This window comes from Delphinapterus leucas, chromosome 15, assembly GCF_059928025.1.
Source record: "Delphinapterus leucas isolate spDelLeu-1000000601 "Yukka" chromosome 15, BTC_Dleu_Yukka2, whole genome shotgun sequence".
NCBI lineage: Eukaryota > Metazoa > Chordata > Mammalia > Artiodactyla > Monodontidae > Delphinapterus > Delphinapterus leucas.
In genome coordinates, this window is record NC_143143.1 from 4,316,695 (window position 1) to 4,340,303 (window position 23,609).

The window sequence follows — 23,609 nt, forward strand, 5'->3', positions numbered from 1 at the left end:
TCTGCAGACAGACACACACACACACACACACACACAAAGGGCACCTTTGGATTTCACAAAGTCCATGGATTGTCCAAAGCCTGCCCCTGGATTCCAATTAAGAAGTTCTCGTCTACTTATCAAAATTTTGAGAATGTAGTATCACTGTTGTCCCAGAGATTTCACTACCTGAATAAAAATGTCACATGTACAAAAAGCCTTAATGGGAAAATCTCCAGTTCAAGACAGGTGATTTTTCTATGAGGGTAGGAAGTACACGGTAGCCGAGATGCAGAGAAGAAAATAGCCAACTCAGAATCATGCAGTGCCACTGAAGGCTTCTTCTGAACTTCCCAACTCATGCTTCCACTCCTTGCCTGGGGGTCTGAGTCTTGCCTTTCCTTCCTTTCTTCCATCCTCCCTCCCTTCCTCCCTCCCTCCCCCCTTCTCTCTTTTTTTATTGTGATAAAATTTGCATTACATGGATTTCCCCATTTTAAGGGTACAGTTGAGTGACATGAAGAATTCACATTGTTGGGTTTCCCTGGTGGCACAGTGGTCAAGAATCCACCTGCCGATGCAGAGGACACGGGTTCGAGCCCTGGTCCGGGAAGATCCCACATGCCGCGGAGCACCTTAGCCCGTGCGCCACCAGTAGTGAGCCCGCAAGCCATAACTCCTCAGCCCGCGAGCCACAACTACTGAGCCCGTGCGCCTAGAGCCCGTGTTCTGCCGTAAAGAGAAGCCACCGCAATGAGAAGCCCGTGCACCGCAGCGAAGAGTAGCCTCCACTCGCTGCAACTAGAGAAAGCCTGCGCACAGCAAAGAAGACCCAACGCAGCCAAAAATAAGTAAAACAAAAATCTTAAGAAGAAAAATAAAGAATTCTCATTGTTGTGCAACCGTCCCGACTATCCGTCTCCAGAATGTTTTCATGCTGTCAAACTGAAACTCTGTCCCCATTAAACACTGACTCCCCATCCCCCCAGCCCCTGACACCCACCCTTCCACTTTCTGTCTCCATGAATTTGACCCCTCTGGGGATCTCACCGAAGTGGAATCATGTAACATTTGTCCATTTGTATCTGGCCTATCCACTTAGCATAATGTCTTCAAGTGTCTTCCGTGTGGTAGCCTGTGTCAAAATTTCCTTCTTAGACCCCAAAGCCAGTGTGGACAGTACACAGTGAGTGAGAAGGAAATAAAACCCTGGGTCTGAAGAAGTTGAGATGTATGCCAAGTGCAGTGGGAAACCAGTGAATGAGAGGTGTCGTGATCCAGTTGGCACTGAAAGGGAAACAATTGATGTTGGCTGCTGTATAAATGGATGGGGTGGGGATTCAGCAAGAGTGGAAGTCGGGAGCCCCAGATATGGTTAGGAATTTGGCGTGGTAGTGCAGGAAGACGATGTCTGAGGAGATGGAGTGAAGTCAACAGGTTCCATATATTTGGAGGGAGAATCAGCGGGGATCAGATTGGGGGGAGGTAGCGGGGCGGTATCTCTGTTTACTCTGTGTGCACGTGTGTGCTTATGCCTCTACTGCTGAGACTTAACTGTTTCTACAAAGAAACACTAACCTTTCCTCTTACAAGTGGAATTGTTAAATTTTCACTGCTTATACAAAGAAATGTCAAACAATCATTGAGAAATACATAAATGCTCTTTCTATCAATTAGAAACTTTCCTTCCTGTTTGTGGATGAATAATATCTGTTGTATGAATATACACACTACATTTTCTTTATCCATTCATCTGTCACTGAACGCTTGGGTTGTTTCCACATTTTGGCTCTGAATCTTGCTTTTGAATTATTGTTTGGACTTTGATGAGAAGTATCTCTGTTGTTCAGGATGTGCCCAGCGTTTTAGTTTGTCTTTTGATCACTTACATATTTCTAATTAGCCCAAGCAATGCATACGTAGAGTCAAATCAGTTCATCCGAGGTGCAGGGACTGAGTGTCTATTTGGTTTGCACTCGTGGACTTTCTGAGATGTTCTAGATCTCAGAGGCCATGCAAAGAGCGTCTGAGGTCCTCCAGAGCTGCCACAGCCCGGCTCTCTTCAGGGTCCGCACTGCTGGGAAAAGCACTGCTGCTCGAGGACCTGTGTCCCTCTGCTGTAGACGTTCCATCGTTAGGAGGCAAATGAGTTCAGATTTGCATTCATCGTGCTTTTAACCATCACTGTTGACTGGGTCCTTGTATAACAGAACAGAAGTTCACTCTCCCTCTTGGTTAACAGGCTTTCAAATCTTAGAAGGTTGGTATTCTGTCCCTGTGAAAATTTCTCTTGTATACTGTGAAACACCCTGATTGCTTTATCTAGTCTTCAGATCTGGATTTGCATAATCCCACCCCACCTCACCTTGTCCAAATGTGCTACAGTCGGGTGGGACCCATCTCAAGATGTGTTGGTATGTTGTCCCAAAACGGCGTAAACAGCCCAGATCGAATCTGATGTTGTAAGTGAGCAGGACCTTGTGGGGCCTTCCTGGGCCGGATTCTCTCCATGTCTTCTGCCTGCTTCTTGTCTTTAGAAAATTTTAGCCTCCTAGCCTTCCCTGAGTTCGAAACGGACAATTTAATCAGAGAAGGGAGAAAGTGCCAAAAGAAAGGAAAAGAGTCCAAAACGACCAAATAATACTAGTGTAGCCGTTAAACAAAGCCAAGGACCTTTCCTTCTTCCTCAAGGGCTGTAGATACTGTTCTGAGCCTCGTCCTTGGAGCTGTTTCGCAGAGACTGAAGCCCCCAGCAGGTGGAAGAAGTTAACTGCATGCTGCCCACAAGCACGTAGACCCCAGACCAGCTGGAACCAGAAGGTTGATGATGTTGACCTCAAATGACCTCACCACCAACCAATCGGAAGAATGTCCACAAGCTGAGCACACACCCCTCAACCTCCCCTCCCTCACCCCACTCTTTTGTAATTCACTTTAAACATTTTTAAAATTTTATTTTGGGGCTATAGTTGATTTACCATGTTGTGTTAGTTTCCGGTGTACAGCAAAGTGATTCACTTCTATGTACACAGATATCTTTTCTTTTTCAGATTGTTTTCCCATTTAGGTTATTACAAAATTTTGTGTTTTTTTTTCGTCACGCTCTGTGGCTCGCAGGATCTCAGTTCCCTGACCAGGTATTGAACCCGGGCCACGACCGTGAAAGACCAGAATCGTAACCTCTGCGCCAGCAGGGGACTCCCTAGGTTAATAGAGAATATTGAGTAGAGGTCCCTGTGCTATACAGGAGGTCCTCGTTGATTGCCTATTTTATATATAGTTGTGTGTATACGTTAGTCCCAACCTCCTGATGTATTCCTCTCCCCCACCTTTCCCCTTTGGTAACCATAAGTTTGTTTTCTATGTCTGTGAGTCTGTTTCTGTTTTGTAAAGAAGTTCATTGGTATCATTGTTTTAGATTCCACATAGAAGTGATATCATATGGTATTTGTCCTTCTCTGTCTGACTTCCTTTCCTTAGTATGATAACCTCTAGGTCCATCCATGTTGCTTCAAATGGCATTATCTCATTTTTTATGGCTGAGTAGTATTCCATCGCATATATGTACCACCTCTTTCTTATCCGTTCCTCTGTCGATGGACGTTTAAGTTGCTCCCATGTCCTGGCTATTGTAAATAGTACTGCTATACATATTGGGGTGCATGTGTCTTCTTGAATTATGGTTTTCTCTGGGCCTATGCCCAGGAGTGTGATTGCTGGGTCGTACGGTAGCTCTAGCTTTAGTGTTTTGAGGAACCTCCACACTGTTCTCCATAGTGGCGGCACCAGTGTACATTCCCACCAACAGCCTCACCCCATCTGTAAACACCTTTCCCTGAAAGCCATTGGGGAGTGGGGGCCTTCTGAGCCCTAGATACCTGGACCCCTTGCTTGTTGCCCTGCCATAAACGTGGCACTTTCCTTCACCGTGACCCGGTGTCAGTAGATTGGCTTTAGTGCGTGCGGGCGAGTGGACCCAAGTTTGGTTCAGTAACAGCGTGTTTGGATACAAGCAGAACTATCACCTCTTCTCCTCTCTTTTCCTCCTGTGGATGCAGTTTAATATAACAACGGCTGTAGCTCTAGTGCAGAAATATCAGTAGAGTGAAGCACAAGTGCTTCGTCAATACAATCCTTTCGGCATGAGAGTCACGTGGAGAAAATATTACAACACAGATGCCTGGACCCAGCCTCACAGATTCTAATTCCACAGCACTGAGCTAGGGCCTAATTTTAACTTTCTCAATTGACATGCTTCTGATTTGGAAATCTCTGGGTGGGATGTGCCACCCAGGCTGGTTGCATTAGGGGGGCTTCAAGGCGTCGTTGAATGAAATAAGGAGGGAGGTGAACCGTGACCTGGATTTCACCCAGGCATCCTCTGGCAGGGCTGTGGCCAGGCCATGGTTCCACAGCTGAGCGGACGTCTGTGTCAGCCTCCAATCCTCCTGCCAACGCGTCCGTGACAACCCCTCCAGCAGCCCGGTGCTGCCGTGGATAAGCAGCCCTGGGATCGGAGTTCAGCCCAGGCACCTGCCTGGTACATGCATAGTGCATGTGCTGGTGAGGAAACCGCCCTCTCTACCGGGAAGCCTGGAGCACATCCTCCCGTACAGCCCTCAGAGGGGACCAACCCTGCTGACACCTTGATCTCAGACTTCCAACCTGCGTAAATGTCGGACAGTGCATTTGTGTTGCTTAAGCCCGCCAGTTTGTCGTACTTGGTGACGCAGCCCAAGGAAACTGCTACGACCTGTATTTTCAATAAGAAGGAATTCACATGGGGCGGTCGCTTTTCTGCTTCCCCTCCCTTTATTTTAATTTTTAAAAAAATATTTATTTCTCTTAGGCTGCATCGTATCTTAGTTGCGGCACACGGGCTTAATTGCCCCGTGGCGTGTGGGATCTTAGCTCCCGGACCAGGGTTCCTGGGCTTTGAACCCGCGTCCCCTGCATTAGAAGGCGGATTCGTTACCACTGGAACACCAGGGAAGTCCCTCCCCTGCCTTCAAATTAAGACGTGTCGCTGAACTTCAAAGAAGAACCTGTCCTTAGGAGTTAGATTAGAAACCTGAGTTTTCTTTTTAAACGTTGCGTTTCCCGGTTGTGGTAGATGTGTTAGTGTTGAAAAAAATGGCTGAGAGACTTTAAGAGGAAAAGGATTTTACAAATCCTGAAGCTGGGTGCCAGTTATTGTGATAAAATTGCTATGTTAAGAGACCAAAAATAAACAGGAGAAAACACAGGTAAGTAGTTAGGAAATGCAGGATGGGAAAGGCTTCTTCAAGTACAGTGTCAAAGCAGATGAAAAGTATGAAGTGAAAGTGAAAGATTTGAACACAACATACTTTTTAAAGTGTCTGTATAAGAGAATGTGAGAGTAAAAAGTTAAAAAGATAAAGAACAGGGATTGACAGATACACACTTGTATATGTAAAATAGATAAACAGTGATGACCTAGTGTATAGCACAGGGAACTATGTTCAATACCTTGTAATAACCCATAATGGAAAAGAGGCTGTAAAAGAATACATATATTCTCACATAAATGCATGTAACCGAATCACTTTGCTGTACACCTGAAACATTGCAAACCAACTATACTTCAGTAAAAATAGAGAACTGACAAAATAGGGGAAATATCTGTAGTTAATAGAGATGCAGATCCACAAGGAGAAAGCTTTGTATTGTAAATATCCGTGTATATGAGGAGATCCTAAGGAAACCAAAGTAAAAGGTGGCCGTTGTTGCTTCTGGTCAAGGTGAAGTCGCAGGGTCCAGGTTTACCCTCCTAGCTTAAAACAGCTTTAAAACGGGGGAAATGTATGAAATGACCGTTTTTCGCCTTTTGGAGAGAGGGGTGAGTCGTGAGGCACATCAGCTCACTGCTGGACATCCTATTCATTGGGATGACTCCGTACTTTTATTCCCTTTTTTAGAGCATTTCCTCAAGACAACTGGTAATAGAAATACTTCCAGAGAGTGTCCAGGGCAGAGTACAGGGCAGGGGGCTGGGGAGCCCAGCATGTCCCTGGGCTGAAGGGATAGAGTGAGGTGTTGAGGTGGGCACAGCAGCTGGGGTTCACAGGCCACCCCAGTGTTCTGCTGAGACCCGGTCGGTGCACGTGGGTGAGGTGAGAACTGGAGGCCTGGTGGCGGGCTGATGGGCGCACTGCCCACTCACGGTGCTTCCAAGCAAGGTACTCCGTGTAGCTGACGTCTTTACGCGGTGAAAATGGAAAAGGCGAGAAATGCGCCCTGGAGGTTTGCCAGGTTCAGGCTCAGAGCAGGCGTGGTCGCTGTCATTCCCACACTGGCAGCATTTCATCGGCGAGAATTCAGGCAGAGGCCACAGTCAACAGCAGCAAGAACCGGAAAAGACCATTCCTGGCTCTAAGCAGCCACTTCCAAGCGCAATTTTGGAGAAGCACGCATTTTGTGCAGGATTAATTTAATGTGGCAGTTCAGCTGGGGAAATCAGGAATGGGTTATGTGCTTATTCATTTGGACAAATCATCACTTCTTATTTCCGTTTTTAGAGGATCTCCTCAAGACGCTTGTAATATAAATAATTCCTCTGTCCCTTTCATAAGTATCTAAATCTTTTTAAAAGCTAAATCAGTCTCTTGCCAGCATTACAGCCGAGGAATGTCTTTGTTAAGGACCTGAGAGCTATCTTCTTTATCTCTCTGTCACCGGGGGAGTTTAGGCTAGGTGTTAAGCACTTTGCTCTGAGCTGTAAGTACCTGCTTGTCCTAGAGGTAGGAGCAGTTGTCTTTCTCCTTTGGATAAAGGGTATTAACTAGCATGGACAGCCACCGAGATTACCAGGTGAATTTAGGATATACCCTGAAAGAATGTATGCCATTTTTATGGTGTTGTCAAGTCTTTTCACATGAGACAAGTTCCCGTTTATCTTGAGAACATGTATGCAACAGATTTTATCTGCTGAGCTATAAAAAAAAAAAAGTGAGGTTGATTTCATTTGCACAATCATTAGTGCTTCGCCTGTGGTGCACAACACAGTCTGGTTTAATGGTTATTCCACAGTAAAACCGTTTTCTTTACGTCTACATTTGTGGAGAGGATTTTCTCGGTTGGCGGGAGATTTCTTTTTTATTTTGTGTGTTAATTACTTACTTAATTAATGGGACTGCACTGCGCAGCATGCGGGATCTTAGTTCCCCAACCAGGAATCAAACGCGTAGCCCCTGCAGTGGAACCTAGGAGTCTGAACCATCGTACCGCCAGGGAAGTCCCTGGAGATTTTATTTTTAACTTTTCCCCTAGCAGCTTTTAAGGAACAGTTGGCCAAGAACACAGTTATATTATTTCACCCCCAAAATAGTGATAAATCATTACCCTTATGATCCCATTTTTGAAAAATGATATTTTTACCTTACATAAACAGTATCCTCTTTAAGAGGTAAGATCCCTGGTATCTGATTTTCGTACACTTTTTATCGCGTTGGTTGGGTAAACAGCTACAATTTCTATTTTCTTTTCTTTCCGTGGGTAATATTAGTTTGTATCATGGCTGGGCATTTATTGTATCCTAGGATTTGAAGGAAAGTTGTAGCGTTTCAGTTAAGCGAACATGATACACTCCTTCCCCTCTCCTGGCGGTGGGGGAATCTCAGATGTAACCCGAAATGTCTCAGGGCAGGCAAAGGACCAGGGACCCTGGAGGCCATCACACAGCCCCCGCCTGAGGCCACAGCTTTCCTTGATCCCTAACAGGAGTGAAAACAAATGGGCAATTGAGTCCCTGGTCCAGACGGCCCACCGTCGCAGCCCAGCAGCTCTTCACGGCCAGATGACATGAAGACATTTAAGTCGCTCACTAAGTGGACGGCGCGGAGACTTCTGGGAAATAGAGTCCTGGTACTTGTCCCGCTCTCCGGTCGGGCTTTGGCAGGCGGACTTCCGGCGTCCTCCTGCGCAGGTGCGCCTCGCGGTTTGTGCGTGCTGGCGCAACGCCTCGTCGCCGCGCCGCTCTCGCTTCCTGTGTGTGCCCTGGTCTCCGCTGGTCGTGGTTCCCTCGACTTGGCCTCTTGTGGGCGAGCGTTTCGGGGCCTGCGGGGCTGGGCGCCGTCCGGCCCGGCCGGCAGCCAGCGCGAGCGGGTTGTTCGGGCGAGGATTCGCGCAGGCCGGGCGGAGGCTGGAAGTGGGACCCCCGAGCTCGAGCTGCGGAGCCCGCGGCCTGGGCCGGAGTGGCCGAGCGGCCGGCGGCGGTGCAGTGCCCGACCGTCTGCAGCGCGCGTTATAGCGAGTTCCCAGGAGAGACGTGGGCCTGAAGGGAGTTTGTGCCGTAGGCCCAGAGCCGGCTCCTCGGTCCCAGTGGCTTCGGGAGGCGCAGCGGAGGCACCCGAGAGAGGAGCGCGCCGGAGGAGCAGCCCCCGGACCGGAGCCTCGGGAGCTCGTGGCCGGTCAGCTAGTCTCGACGGGGTAGGTGTTGCGTCTGCGGGCCTGCAGGCGGTTGTGGACCCTGCGGCCCTTGGAGAGCGGGGCTTCGGGTAGCCCGCCCGGGCCCCGCGGGAGAGCGACCGGGAGGGTTTGACCGCTTCCCCGAGGTGGATGGGCCGGGCTGCAGGGCAGGGCCGGCTGCTCCGGATGGGGCTCCCCTGGGACTTGTGAGCTCCGGGGGTCCTGGGGGAGCAGGGGCGGGACGTGCCGCGTCCATCCCTCCGTCCAACCGCGATCCTCCTGGTCTTCCTCCTCCTGTCGCCGTCTCGGCATCTCGCACGTGTCTCTCAAAGCGCGTTAGCACCTTGGTTGTGTAAGCTAAGCGTCCGCTGCCCCCCTGGGTTGTGCCCTGTGGAGTCGCGCAGTGTAGTTACTGCAGGATGAGTCTGCAAGGCTTCTGTCCTGCTGCCTCGCTTGAGGAAGGAAGAGATTGGGCCTGAGAAGGGAGGTGACTTGTCCCAGATCCTCACCGGGTGTGCACGTGGGGTCGCTACCAGGACTCCAAACTCCTAGGGCAGGTGTTCGGTCCCCTTAAAGTCAGTTTTAATGAAAGAGTTTTTTGAGCGTCGCACTGAAGTTTGTAAAGCTTGTACAAATAATTGAAAGAGTGAAACGCACCTGTGTCCCTTTATTCCGGGTATGCTGTGGATTTCCTGATCTGAGTTGTTAACAGACTTAGAAGAGATAAACTGTAAGTGTTTTTTAATTTCATATTTATTGACGGAGATTTATTTTAATCGGACTCAGTGTACACTCGCTACTGAAAAAAAAGTATCCCCTCAGGTACCACAGCCACGTGGGAGTTACAGACCTGAGGGTGGTTGCTCCCTCCTCATTCTAACAGGCCCTTCTGAAGATGAAATGGCGGGTCTCCCACAGGTGTGTCTTGTGGAGCGCGGGGCGGGTGCTCGTGCAACCCCGAGCCGCTTCAGTCGTAGCTTCACTGCCTGCGTTTTCCTTCTGCAGGTCCGCCTCCACAGTCACAGTCCTGCACGGTGTCCCAAGAGCAGCGGAAAATGAATCAGCCCCTGGTGAGTTTTGCTGTTTACTTATTTACCTGCTGCTGTTCTTTTGTGATAACACCTTGGGAGGCGAATAGTTCAAGATGTGAAATGGGAAAGTAGGAGTTGGGGAAAGATGTGGTTCGACAAAGCAAGTACCAAGTGTTTCTGGCAAGTTCTACGTGTAGATCCCACGATCCTCTTATAGACACAGTACAAGCCTCGCGTTCTTGACATTTGTGGCAAAACGCCATCCCTTGCTTGACTTCCATTGTCCTGCCGAAGCACTTTTGTTCTCGGGCGTTAAAGGTTTCCTTGAGGATCCCGCTGTAGGCCGCTAGCCTTCCTGAGCGACAGCCCCTGACGTGTTGACATCGGTGCCTTCCTTGTGCTTCCCGTAAGCCGAGAGCATGCCTTCCAGGGAGCACTCAGGGCATATAACTTTTCTGTTCAGTAGAACACCGTTGTCACGTAGGTACATTGTTTTCAGTGCTCAATCCAGGGATGCAATGAGGAGCCTCTGGAAGCACAGCCTTGTCACCCTTCCAGTAAATTTCCCTCTTTGTCACTTACAATCTAACAGGGTCGCGCTACACACCATGATGTGATGTGTAATGATGTGATGTAGTGATGTCTGTGGCAAAGATTCCGTGTTTCCCACCTGAATTGTATCGTGCAGCTTGCGGTCTTGGTTCTGCCCCTCCCCAGAACCTGATCCGGTTGAGGTGACCTGGCACCCAGCATACGAACCGGTGGAGATTTGCCAGTCGTCACCTCAGACCACTGTCGCCTTCCCATCTGCAGAGTCTGCTATGTTGGTTTCTGTGACAGATCTCTCCTTGCTCTCTTCCTGACTGATTCTTTCTTCCCCCCTCTTTATGTGTTGTCTTTTCACTCTTGGTTCACGACTCTTCAACCTGTCTGATCTCACCTTGTGGTGCTTTTCACTTCCAGCTCTGTCAGTTCTCCCAGCTGGACCAGATAGATGCCTCTGTCCAGCCACTTGCCAGCATCTCTATGGAGTTTGTCCAAAGGGCACCTCAAATTGCCAGATCCAGGAGATCCAAGAATGATTATTTACAGCTCCCTCGCCCCTTGCTTTCTCCTTTTGTCCCTGGCGGCTCATCGTTGCATCGTCTAGCCCGTCACCCTACCCAGAAAAATGGGTTCATTCTAAAGTCCTTCTCCAGCCTCTGTTACCACGTTGTAGTATTAGGCTTGTTACTGTCGTAGTCTAAATGGTTTTCATTCGTCCCCCTTCGTCCCGTACTTGCTACCATTAAAATAGCTTATCTTTTCATTTCTGTAGTTACGGAAACTTTTTTTCTGTGCTGCTACCTCTTTCCTCCAGCAGCTCAAGTGTATTGTGCACGCTGAGTATTTCTCCTAAAATATTAATCACAGCATTTTGTCTGCATATGGGAAGCACTTTGGAGGTTCCCTGGGTGACTGGACAAACGAGGTAGCCGTTCTGTGGAGCCATTGACCATCGAGCCCAGCGCTGGGGGGAGGTCGTACCTCGCTGATGCTGCGTGCGGATGCATCTGTGGGGTAAAATCCTGATCGGAGACGCTTAGGAGAGAGGAGTGGGAGAACTGGGTTTGTTCTGTTCCCAACTGTTGCTGGACGTTTTGCTGTGACGGGGAAAAGAGAAATTGGACAGTAGCTGGAGTAGGAGCTGAGGTCCGGGGAGGATGTTGTGTTGTGTTGTGTTGTGTTGTGTTTTGATGGGAGAAATGAGAGTGGGAATGATCCAGTAGATGCGTGTGGGGGAGGGGAGAGCTGCTGCCCGGGGTGCTGGAGTGGGGAGGGGATGGCAGAGCTGGGTTGCAGGTGGGGAAGCCCTCCGATGGCTTCTCTGTTCTCAGGGAAGCAGCTCCTCAGGTGAGGGTGAGGGTGAAGTTGGGGGTTTGAGGAGAGAGCAGAGCTCTGGGGCCGAGCTCCATCGTGACCATCTGCACACACAGTTCAGCCAGCGGGGAAGACCGTACTTGCCTTGTCTGCCTGAAAAGCCATCTCCTCTCTTAAATGTGGGAGTAATTAGTCTTTGGGGAGCCTATGTAATTACACGGGTGCCTCTCAGCTCAAAGCGAATTGAGCGCCAGTTCTGGCCACGGACACTTTCTGCTCTGCTGGTGGAAGGGTCCCCAGACGACGTGTCCTGCTTCCCTGGCTCTTGGCTTCGGGGACCCTTCACGCCATCTAGTGTCGTGTCTTTTATCTTAGACATAAACTTCAGATGTCTTCCGGTTCTGCATGTGATCTTAAGCAATTCTCTGCTTCCAGGAGCTTCTGTTCTCCTCGGGAAAGGCACTTCAGAGACGTAATTACAGGAGAGGACGGGAATCCTGCCCGTCGATACGTCGGGAACTCCAGAGTGCTGACACAGCAGAGCCTGCTTTTATTTATTTATCTGTGTGTTTTAATTTTTGTTTCTTATTAATTTATTCATTTTTTGTCTGCATTGGGTCTCTGTTGCTGCGCGCAGGCGTTTGCCTCTAGTTGCGGTGAGCGGGGGCTACTCTTTCTGGTGGTGCGCGGGCTTCTCATTGCGGTGGCTTCTCTTATTGCAGACCATGGCTTCTAGGCATGCGGGCTTCAGTAGTTGCGGGCCGTGGGCTCAGTACTTGTAGCGTGCGGGCTGTAGAGCACACACTGAGTAGTTGTGGCTCACGGGCTTAGTTGCTCCGCAGCATGTGGGATCTTCCTGGACCAGGGTTCGAACCCGTGTGCCCACCATTGGCAGGCGGATTGTTAACCACTGCGCCACCAGGGAAGCCCGAGAGCCTGGTTATAAATGCATCGTCAGAACACGTGTCTCAGTGACTCGGGGAAGGGTGACGGCCCTCAAGTGACCAGGACTTGGGTAGCTGCAGAGGTTGGCGAGGCTCTCAGAGCAGCGTGAGGTGGACCGGATGAGGCTCCTGAGGTGCTGGTAAGGAGCTCCTTCCTTAGGACGTGGGCCTCCCGTCAGGAACAGCGGGACGTGGATGCAGGCAGACCCTGAGGTTGACTGAAGAGCCTCCCCTCTGTGCTGGTTTTGGTTTCATCCTGTGGAGAAACTGAAACCTTGTAATCGGGACAGTGAGTCATCTGATCTAAAGATGTCATGTGTAGAGACCGTGGACGGCATGAAACGCGGGGTGGGGTGCGGTGGGTCAAGTCGGGGACTCTGGGCTCCAGCGCGGTGCCCGACAGGAAGGGGCTAGGCCGCGGCGTGTTCCCGCTGGCCCTAGGCCCCGGTAAGCAGTGTGGACGTTCCCTTGGGGTTTTTCTGAATCGTGAATGAGGTTGAGAGTATTTTCACATGCTTAGAAGCTGTTTCTTCTTTCTAATGGATAGAGAGTTTTTAGAGCAGTTTTAGGGTTACAGGAGAATCGAGCAGACAGCAGTTTCCTGTACCCGTCCCTCTGGGTTCCCTCCCTTGATAACATGTCAGGCTTGTGTGGCGCGTCATCTCAGTGATGGATCAGCATTGACACCTGATTCTCCCGTGGAGTCTGTAGTTTATATTAAGGCTCACTCTCTGTGTCCTGCTGCGCAGGTTTGGACAAGTGTGATGACCTGCAGCCACCACTGCAGTGCCACCCAGAAGCATTTCACTGCCCGAAACATCCGTGCCGGTCACCTGTTCATCCCCCCCAGTGTCCCCAAGCCCCCGACAGCTGCTGATCTTCTTACTGTCTGTGTATTTTTGCCCTTTGCAGAATGTCACTTACTTGGAATCCTTCTGTCTGTGGTCTTTTCAGACTGGTGTATTTCTGTTTTTATATGAAGGGCCTGTTCATGTCCATTGCCCGTCTTCCTGCCCCAATACTGTCTTGTTTTGTTTTGTTTTGTTCTGTTTTGTTTTCCTTGTCTTATTGGCTTCAGAGTCGTGTTAAATGTTTCTAAATTTTTCCAGTTGGGGTCATGTTAGTAAACATTGTTTTCCAAGGTTTATTGTCTTTTTCCTGTATTTTCCAGCATTGCTATGTAATTCATTACTTTTTTTTTTACTTTGAGAGGTTGAATACTATGCGTTTCAAAAGTTTCTCAAAATCAGCACGTTTGTGTGCGTAAGATTCCTAGTTGAAGAGCACCCTCCTTGGTCGGTACCGAGGTGCAGCTTCTTTGCGGGCACAGGCGCGTGCGGGTGGAGGAATGCGTCGGTCTCGTGGTTCCCTTTCTGCTGGGTCTCAGTTCCCCTTTCTGGTTCTGGGCAGTGCATCAGCCACTCTCCTGGGACAGGCCAGGCAGGTGGGGTCCTCACTTCCTGGTTCTGGAGTCTGTGTGTGTCTGGGAACACCTTTCTTTTTCCCCGACGAGCGAGAGGACCCTTTTGGTTGTGGAGCGGCGTCCTAGGACTGCGGCCCCTGGGCCCCCGCTGTTGTGTGTCATTTGGGCCCCAGCCATGCATGGGAGATCTCTGACACAGGGACGCAGCTGTTAAAGCCCTCTTGGGGTTTTGTCATTTACAGTCCTCTGAGGAATACTCCTTTTCTCTAATGGAATTCCAGCGCTTAAGCTTTCTAGCCACTCATGAAAAGAATCTCAGAAAGGAAAGGAGACCCATCCTCTCTGCCACCAAGCAGGGGAGTGAGCCGACACTGTTAACGTAACGCTGAGAAAGTGGCTTGTGGGCAGTGTGTGACCAGTTCTGAGTTGTGCGATTACAAGGCTGTCTGTGGAATCTTACCGTACCAAGTGGTCCTTTAAGACACATACATCGTGGGTTGTTCCCTTGTGTTTTGAAAGTAACCTAAAACCCCTCAATATTTGCAGTTCTGATTGCTTTCTTAATTTGTTATCCGGGTTTCCTGACATCCATTTTTTTAAGTTTAAAGTGCAATTTTCTCATCTTCCCTTTACATAAAAGTGAACGTGGGCAAGCCACTTAACCCATCAGCAAATAGAAAATCATCTGGAACATTCACATGAATGCTGTTTTCAAGCAGCAACAGTGCATATATTTTTATGCCCATTACCAGTGAAAACTATAATGTTTTCTTATTGTGCAGTTTTTTTCTCATCCGGCAAAATTACAAGCACTTAGAAAAGCCCCACAAATCACACATTTTGTGAAATTACAAATGCAGAACCGGAAAGGAGAAGAAGGTGTGCGTGATTCTACTTAATGCTTTAAAATTAGAGTAGTTCATGGTCTGATCCCTCACTCTCTTGCATTTGGTAATAACTTTCAGTGTGTGAACGTGTGGGCCCCCAGTCTTCATCCGGGCAGCCACAGGTGTGACCAGTGACGCCTGAATGGAATATGGGCAGAGCTTCTGGAAGACTTGCTGTCGATTTCTGAGACAGGCTCCTCGAGGCTGAGCCGAGGCAGTTCTGCACAGATGCTCGTCTGCCTTGGGCGGTAACCAGCTCTTCCCCCCGCCCCGGTGTCCTGTCAGCAGGTGGGCACCCTCAGCCTTCCCAGGCCGGCAAAGCCTGGGTCCCGGACGTCTCTGCATCTGGAGCTGGGGGTCAGGTGACCTGGCATCTCAGGGGACCTTGCTAACAGGACCCATCCTGCCTCTTCGATTGTTACACATAAAGAACTTTGATTTTCAGTCAATGTCAGGAGTTTGTTGCCATCTTAAACGGCCTGTGAGCTTGGCGTGGTCTTTTCCTTAAGCTCCTCCACACCATTCCTTAGTTACCCTGCGGCACGTGGGATCTTAGTGTCCTGACCAGGGATTGAACCCAGGTCCCCTGCATTGTAAGGGGGATTCTTTACCACTGGAGCGCCAGGGAGGTCCCTACCCTTATGTTTTAGCAGCTTTGGAGGTCTTCACAGACATCCTGGATGGATTCACCTAACGGCAGCAGGTAAACTTCGTGTCAAGAGTAGTGCACCAAAAAAAAAAAAAAAAAAAGAGTAGTGCACCTCATTCCTCAAAAATTTTAAAGGAGAACTAGTATAAGATGCAGAAATTCCACTTCTGTGTATTTTTTGGGAAGAAAACAAAAACACTAGTTCAAAAAGACACATGCACTCCTATGTTCATTGAGCATTATTTATAATAGCCAGTGTATAGAAGCAACTTATGTGTCCATCCATAGATGAATGGATACAGAAGGTGTGTCATATATATATATATATACACACACACACACACACACAATGGACTATTAGCCAGAAAAAAAAAAAAAAAGAAGAAGAAGAATGAGGGGCTTCCCTGGGGATGCAGTGGTTAAGAATCCACCTGCCAGTGCGGGGGAAATGGGTTCAAGCCCTGGTCTGGGAAGATCGCACATGCCACGGAGCAAATAAGCCCGTGTGCCACAACTATTGAGCCATGCTCTAGAGCCTGCGAGCCACAACTACTGAGCCCGCGTACCACAGCGACTGAAGCCCGCTCACCTAGAGCCCATGCTCTGCAACAAGAGAAGCCCCCGCAATGAGAAGCCCACACACCGCAAGGAAGAGAAGCCCCCGCTCGTTGCAGCTAGGAAAGATGCCACCTGCAGCAACAAAGACCCAATGCAGCCGAAAGTAAAATAAATAAATTTTTAAAAATTAAAAAAAAAAGAATGAAATCTTGCCATTTGTGGCAACATGGATGGAGGCAGAGGGTAGTATGCTAAATGCAATAAGTCAGTGAGGAAGGCAAATACTGTATGATCTCATTTGTATGTGGAATGTAAAAAACAAAATAAATGAACTAACGTCACTAAACAGAAACAGACTCATAGATACAGAGAAGAAACAGGTGGTTGCCAGAAGAGGGTAGTTGGATGAGTGAAATAGGTGAGGGAGATTAAGAGGAACGGATAAGCAGTTACAAAATAAATGAGTCTTTGGAATGAAATATACAGCATGGGCAATACAGTCAATAACATTATAACTTTGTACGGTGACGGATGGTAACTCGACCACAACTAGACTTAATCTTGGTGATCATTTTCTAATGTATAGAAATATTGAGATTATGCACCTGGAACTAACATAGTGTTGTAGGTCAGTTACACTTGAATGAAAATTTTTTAATTCAAACGAAAAGAATAGTGTGCCTCGTTACCTATAGACGCTTAGTCATACAGCAGTTCTCTAGAACATATTCATCCTGTGTAACTGTAACTTTATACCCATTGAACAACTCCCCATTCTCTCCTCCCCCATCCCTGACAATTTATGTGTGACTCTTTTAGATACCTCATATAAGTGGAAACACACAGTTTTGTCCTTCTGTGACTGACTTATTTCACTTATCATAATGTCTTCTAGTTATATCCCCGTTGTCTCAACTGGTAGGATTTCCTTCTAATAAGTCTGAATAATAATATCCTATATATATACCCCATTTTCTTTATCCATTTCTGTGTTGGTGAAAATCTGCGTTGTTTTCCTATCTTGGCTCTGGTGAATAATGCTGTAATGAATATAGAGGTGCATGTATCTCTTCTAGATATTGATTTCCTTTTCTTTGAATATACAGGCTATATTATAATTTATTATATTATATTACATTATCTTCTATTATAGTTATTGTGCTTCCCGGATCTTGTGCTTTTCACAAATTGAAGGTTTGCGGCAACTCTTTGTTGAGCAAGTGTGTTGGCACCGTACTTCCAACAGCAGTTGCTCACTTCTTGTCTGTGGGTCATATGTTAGTAATTCTCACACTATTTCAAACCCTCCATCAGCAAAAAGGTTACTACTCGCCGAAGGCTCAGATGATGGTCAGCATTTTTTAGCAGTAAAGTATTTTTAACTTTTTTTTGTTCCGGCTGTGCTGCACAGCACAGCACGTGGGATCTCAGTACCCCGACCAGGGGAACCTGCGCCCCCTGTATTGGAAGGCGGATTCTTAACCACTGGACCACCAGGGAAGTCCCTAAAGTATTTTTTTTTTAACATCTTCATCGGAGTATATTTGCTTTACAGTGTTGTGTTAGTTTCTGCTGTATAACAAAGTGAATCAGCTGTACGTATACATATATCCCCATATCCCCTCCCTCTTGCGTCTCCCTCCCACCCTCCCCATCCCACCCCTCTAGGTGGTCACAAAGCACTGAGCTGATCTCCCTGTGCTATGCGGCTGCTTCCCACCAGCTATCTGTTTTACATTTGGTAGTGTATATATATGTCCACGCCACTGTCTCGCCTCGTCCCAGCTTACCCTTCCCCCCCGCCGCGTGTCCTCAAGTGCGTTCTCTGCGTCTGCGTCTATATTCCTGTCCTGCCACTAGGTTCATCAGAACCCCCTTTTTTTTTTCTTTCGGTTCCATAAATATGTGTTAGCAGACGGTATTTGTTTTTCTCTTTCTGACTGACTTCACTCTGTTTCACAGACTCTAGGTCCATCCACCTCACTACAAATAGTTCAATTTCGTTTCTTTTTATGGCTGAGTCATATTCCATGGTATATATGTGCCACATCTTCTTTATCCATTCATCTGTCGGTGGACACTTAAGTCGCTTCCATGTCCTGGCTATTGTAAATAGTGCCGCAGTGAACATTGTGGTACGTGTCTCTTTTTGAATTATGGTTTTCTCAGCATATGTGCCCAGTAGTGAGCTTGGAGGATCATGTGTTAGTTCTATGTGTAGTTGGTGTTTTGTTTTGTATAAATTTATGTAGTTTTATTTATTCATGCTTTTTGGCTGCGTTGGGTCTTCGTTGCTGTGCGTGGGCTTTCTCTAGTTGCAGCGAGCAGGCGCTTCAGTGTGCGGTGCACGGGCTCCTCTTGCGGTGGCTTCTCTAGTTGCGGAGCGCTGGCTCTAGGCGTGCGGGCTTCAGTAGTTGTGGCACGAGGGCTCAGTGGGTGTGGCTCGCGGGCTCTAGAGCGCAGGCTCCGTAGTTGTGGCACACGGGCTTAGTTGCCCTGTGGCATGGGGGATGTTCCCGGACCAGGGCTCGAACCCGTGTCCCATGCATTGGGCAGAGGATTCTTAACCACTGCGCCACCAGGGAAGCCCTATTTTTAGTTTTTGAAGGAACCTCCGTACTGTCCTCCGTAGTGGCTGTTTCAATGTACATTCCCAGCAGCGTGCAGGAGGATGGTTCCCTTTTCTCCACACCCCCTCCAGCATTTATTGTTTGTAGATTTTTTGATGATGGCCATTCTGAGTGGTGTGAGGTGATACCTCACTGTAGTTTGGTTTGCCTTTCTCTAACGATTAGTGTCGTTGAGCATCCTTTCATGTGTTTGTTGGCAATCTTATATCTTCTTTGGAGAAATGTCCATTTAGGTCTTGTGTCCATTTTTGGGTTGAGTTGTTTGTTTTTTTGATATTGAGCTGCGTGAGCCGCCTGAACGTTTTGGAGATTAATCCTTTGTCAGTTGCTTCGTTTACAAATATTTTCTCCCACTCTGAGGGTGGTTGTTCTGTTGTTGTTGTTTATGGTTTCCTTTCCTGTGGAAAAGCTTTGAAGTTTCATTAGGTCCCATTTGTTTATTTTTGTTTTTATTTCCATTTCTCTAGGAGGTGGGTCAGAAAGGACCTTGCTGTGATGTATGTCATAGAGTGTTCTGCCTATGTTTTCCTCTAAGAGTTTGATAGTGTCTGGCCTTACATTTAGGTCTTTAATCTATTTTGAGTTTATTTTTGTGTTACCGTGTTAGGGAGTGTTCTCATTTCATTCTTTTACAGGTAGCTGTCCAGTTTTCCCAGCCCCACTTATTGAAGAGGCTGTCTTTTTTCCCTTGTATATTCTTGCCTCCTTCATCGAAGATAAGGTGACCATATGTGTGTGGGTTTATCTCTGGGCTTTCTATCCTGTTCCATTGATCTATATTTCTCTTCCCTAAAGTATATTTCAATAAAGGTATGTACATTGTTTTTTTAGACACAAGGCTATCGCACACTTAACAGACTACAGCATAGTGTAAACATAAGTTTTTCATGCAGGGGTACACCAGAGAATTCACGTGACTCGCTTTATGGCGGTATTCGCTTCATTGCAGTGTTCTGGAACCGAAGCTGCAGTGTCTCTGAGCTGGGCCTGTATACCCAGAAGTGGGATTGCTGGATCATATGGAAATTTTATTTAAAGGATTTTGAGAAAACTCCATACTGTTTTCCACAGTGCCTGCACGATGTTACATTCCTGCCTACAATATGCAAGGGCTACGATTTCTCTACAACCTTGACAACTCTTATCTTTAAAAAAAATTTAAAAATGTGGGCATTCTAACAGCTGTGAGGTAATATCTCGTTATGATTTTGATTTGCATTTCCCGGATGATTACTGACGTTGAGCACCTTTTCATGTACCTGGTGCTGTGTTAAGTCTTTCTAACACACACACACACACACACACACACAAAGGGATAGAAGGAATCTTTTGGAAGTGATGAGTATGTTACCGTGATGGTGGTGGTGGTATCACAGGTGTGTGCATATGTCCAGACTCATCAAGTTATACAAATTAAACATGGGCTGGATTTTGTATATCAATTACACGTAAATAAATCTGTAAAAGCCCAGCAACAAGTGGTGTATTTCATGAGCCGGTGAAGCCCAGGTACATCTTTTCTCCTCTCCCAGGGGTGAACCCAAGCTGCCATTGAACTTGGCGCACTTTCTGTTTCTTTAGTTTCGCCTTGTATTACTTTTGTGTTTCTGCGTTGTTTTCGGATTACAGCTGAGTGGTTCCCCATTTGGAGCAGCAGGGATTCTGAGTTTGGCTGTGTCGTTTGAAGACTTTTGGTGGTCTCTCCAAAGGGATTAAGTTTCTACAGAACTAATCTCAGTTAGGTGAGAGGTAACAGAGGATCTGGTTTGTCAGTCTTTTCTTAGTCTTTTCTGTTTGTCTACTTGGACAAGCTCAAATCAATTGAGAATCTCTTGCCCAGTGGGAGGAGAACGGCTCTTTAATATCTAGACTGGTGAGTTTTTATTCCTGACTGATGTCTAAGACTTGAGAACTGAAGGTAAAAGTTCCATTCTCTATATGTCTGTGTGTCTGTAATTCAGAAGGGTCTTTACCTCTGACAGTGTGAGTATGTAATGTTTTCCTACTTCTGGATCTATTAAAGTAGATTGTAGAGTCTCTTAAATTAAAGGGTTTCTGTCCTGATTGGCCTACAAAGATACAAATGTGCTTATAAAAATTATATATCCCTAAAATTGTCAGAGAGAAAGGAATTAGAACTTCTCATACGTTAAATGTGCTAGAAAAGTATTCTTATAGAAATCAAGTCAGGGAATTCCCTGGCCGTCCAGTGGTAGGACTCGGTGCTTTCACTGCCAGGATCCGGGTTCCGTCCCTGGTCAAGGAACTAAGATCCAGCAAGCCTCTGTGTGCAGCCAAAAAAAAAAAAAAAAAAAATCAACTCAGAAATTGAAAGACTTCACGTTTACATAATTTAGGTAAATCTTTGACAAGTGAAGCTAGTTTAATATTTTTGGTTTAATAAATATTTATTCCTGTCTTAATTATCGGTATTAGGCATACATTTAAAAAAATTCTACTTGGGAGTGTTCTTCCTAAATTTATATAGCTGTGCCCATCAAATAAGCTAACATTACTTCTACTTAATATTTAAGGCTATGAAAAATGTAAATTTGTGTTTAACCGCATTTAACTATTATTCCGACAAACTTTCTTTCAACAGTAACTGTGTTTTGTACTGTGTTAGCTTGTCGATAAATTCCAAGATCTTTAGTTTACGTAAAGCCTTGAACTGATATTAAATTGTGTTACTTACTGGATAATCATTGGATACCGAGGTCATTTCTGAGCAAGACAGAAACCCGAAACATTGATTACTAAGCATAATCTCAACTTCTATGCTCTTGCTGCATATTTTTATTTGTTACCTAGAGGCTATGTCTGTGGGTGTGTTAATGAATGTGTGTGTCTCTGCCACTTGGAGAAGTCATGTAAGGGATGTTTGTGGCTATGTAAAGTTGTGGTATGTGTGTTCATGAGCTCTCCTAGCCTAAAATGCTGATGTGTGATGGGCAGTTGTCTATTATTCACTGCTAGGTTTCTTTGTGAAATGGAAGTAACTTTGGTTCAAAGTTATCATTAATATAATATGAATGAGACTTGACCAATAGTAATGTTATCCGCTGGAACAGAACTCAGGTTCAGTTGCTCATCGCTCAGAAGTCAATGTTCCAGAGGCAAAGGTTAGTGGAGGAAGAAAGATGCTTTATTCAGGAAGCTGGCAACCTGGGAAGATGGCGGACTAGTGTCCCCAAAACCATCTCCCAGTTGCCAGTTAGAGGGAAAAGGGGCTGATAGGGAAAAGACGGGAAGCCTCTGGGCTGTGTGGGTGGGGGCTGCATGCAGAGTAACACAGTCAGCTCTGACCATGATCTTGACATTGGTCATGCAGTGGTGTGTTCGGTGTCATGTTGATTGTTTCAGGCACAGTTAATCGTCAACTCCAGTGTTGGTTTGTTCGCATTTCCTTGAGACCAGTTCCTGGAATTGTGTAAGCCATTGGTTCAGGTCTGCTCAAGATGGAGCAGCTTACGTCATAGCTGCAGTCTGGTTGGTGGTCATACAGTTAGCTTTCTCCTCTTGTAGTGGTTTTAGTATCTGCAAAACGAGTTAGGAGTGTGTCTCTGACACTGTCACCTATGTCCTTCGGGAGGAACTAAAGATTCTGTGAGTGCTGTTGTCCTAATCATTTACTGCTTGAACCTGCTCTTTTGTGACTCAGGGGAGGCCTGGGAGACTGCAGCTGTTTTACAAACAAGAGGCAGGGGACATGGAAGGGCCCTGCAGGGTCCTGCTTGGTTCCAGCAGCCGAGAGGTACGACTTTGTATGCAAGACAATGCGATGTAGTTTTGTTTATTAACAGGAACAAAAATAGTTTGGTCCTAAAGTGAAATGACTGATTGTTCCAGCAGCAGAAAGAGGATAGTGAAGGACACAACCTCAGTGAATATAGAAAGTTGCAGGAGATGGGTGGAAAGGGACTTTCATTTGTCTGGGCCGAAGGCGGCTCAGTTTTGATGTTTATTCCAGAGGTTTTCAAAAAAGAGCTTCTGGTTCTCTGAGTGTCAAATGTTACATCGATGCAAAGCTGGAGTTTGGTTTTCTCTCTGTAAAATGATAACTGTTTCTAGTGGAGTGTTGGTCTCTTTAATAAGTGGTTGGAAAGTTGTTCTCGAAATCTGCCTAAACAGCAGAGCTTCTGTGTCTCACTGGAAGAGCTTTCTGCCCCTAGTTCTGAATTCATCCGGCCTTATTATGTTTTGAAACTAAACGCACAGGGACTTCCCTGGTGGTGCAGTGGTTAAGAATCCGTCCTGCAAGCTGCGAGGCGTGGCCAGAAAAACAGCAAAGACAAAATAATCATACTTTAGCCGTTCAACACAGTCAAGGACCTTTAGTTCCTCCTCAAGGGCTATCGGGTAATATTCTGAGCCATGTCCTTGGAACAGCTTGGCAGAGACTGAAACCCCAGCAGGTGTAAGAAGTGCACTGCATGCTGCCCACAAGCACGTAGACCCCAGACCAGTTGGAACCAGAAGGCTGATGATGTTGGGTCACCATGACCTCACCACCAACCAATCAGAAGAATGTCCGTGAGCTGATCACACACCCTGTAACCCTCTCTTCAACATGTAGCCCCTTTCTCTTTTCCCTGTATAGTCCTCAAGCAGAACCTCAGGAGGGGAGAGTTGGTTCTTCGGGACATGAGTCCACCTGCTCCCCTGGACTGCCGGCTTCCTCAATAAAGCTGTCTTTCCGTTTACCCAACACTTGTATTGGAGTCCTGAATGATGCAAGATGTGCCTCATCTTCTGTAGTTTTCTCTACATGAAAAATAATTCAGGATTCCTTTTCAGAGTTAAGAAATGGGGTTGGATAATCACAACACCATTAAGCGACACCTCGCTGCACAGCAAAGAGGCGAAGCCGACTGGTAATGACCACACACACGTGACTGTGGGAAGACTTTCATCTTTATTGTATTTTCCCAAAAGCTGCATTGCACGGTGCTCTTTAATAAGCTAAAATAACATACAAACACGTTGAGACAAGTTAAAAAATTCCGACTGAATTCCCACAATTCAATAATGAGAACTAAAAAAATAAAATGTATGCTTACAAGATTTGGGAGGAAATACCCACCTAGCTATAAGTAGAATGGGAATATTATGTAATATATAAAAGGTATATTATGTAATAGATAAAAATAAAAATCTCTCTTGAAAATGTGAATACAATTGTATATATGTGTAAATATACAACAGCTGTAATACGCATCAC

The 23,609-nt window shown here is 46.7% G+C and overlaps 1 protein-coding gene and 1 long non-coding RNA gene across 36 annotated transcripts in view; both read left to right on the forward strand.

Moving 5' to 3' along the window:
• The window catches only part of ZNF12 (zinc finger protein 12), a 208,181-nt gene that overhangs the window by 25,922 nt on the left and 158,650 nt on the right, over window positions 1-23,609 (forward strand). For 26 of the 35 annotated variants that reach the window (XR_016387726.1, XR_016387725.1, XR_016387728.1 and 23 more), the window contains 2 exons: window positions 8,295-8,427; window positions 9,412-9,476. Coding sequence is in view for 26 of the 35 variants with exons in the window: in XM_089895592.1 (XP_089751718.1) it covers window positions 8,295-8,427; window positions 9,412-9,476 (198 nt within the window). In the remaining 9 variants the exon portion in view is untranslated. Of the gene's footprint in view, window positions 1-7,719; window positions 7,925-7,992; window positions 8,428-9,118; window positions 9,137-9,228; window positions 9,325-9,411; window positions 9,477-23,609 lie in introns of those variants that run through there. The other 9 variants (XM_089895559.1, XM_089895561.1, XM_089895560.1 and 6 more) reach the window with 6 other exon arrangements.
• LOC149747368 (uncharacterized) lies at window positions 9,483-23,096 on the forward strand. Its single transcript, XR_016387731.1, has 2 exons — window positions 9,483-12,381; window positions 12,991-23,096. It is a non-coding gene; the product is annotated as an uncharacterized LOC149747368 (long non-coding RNA).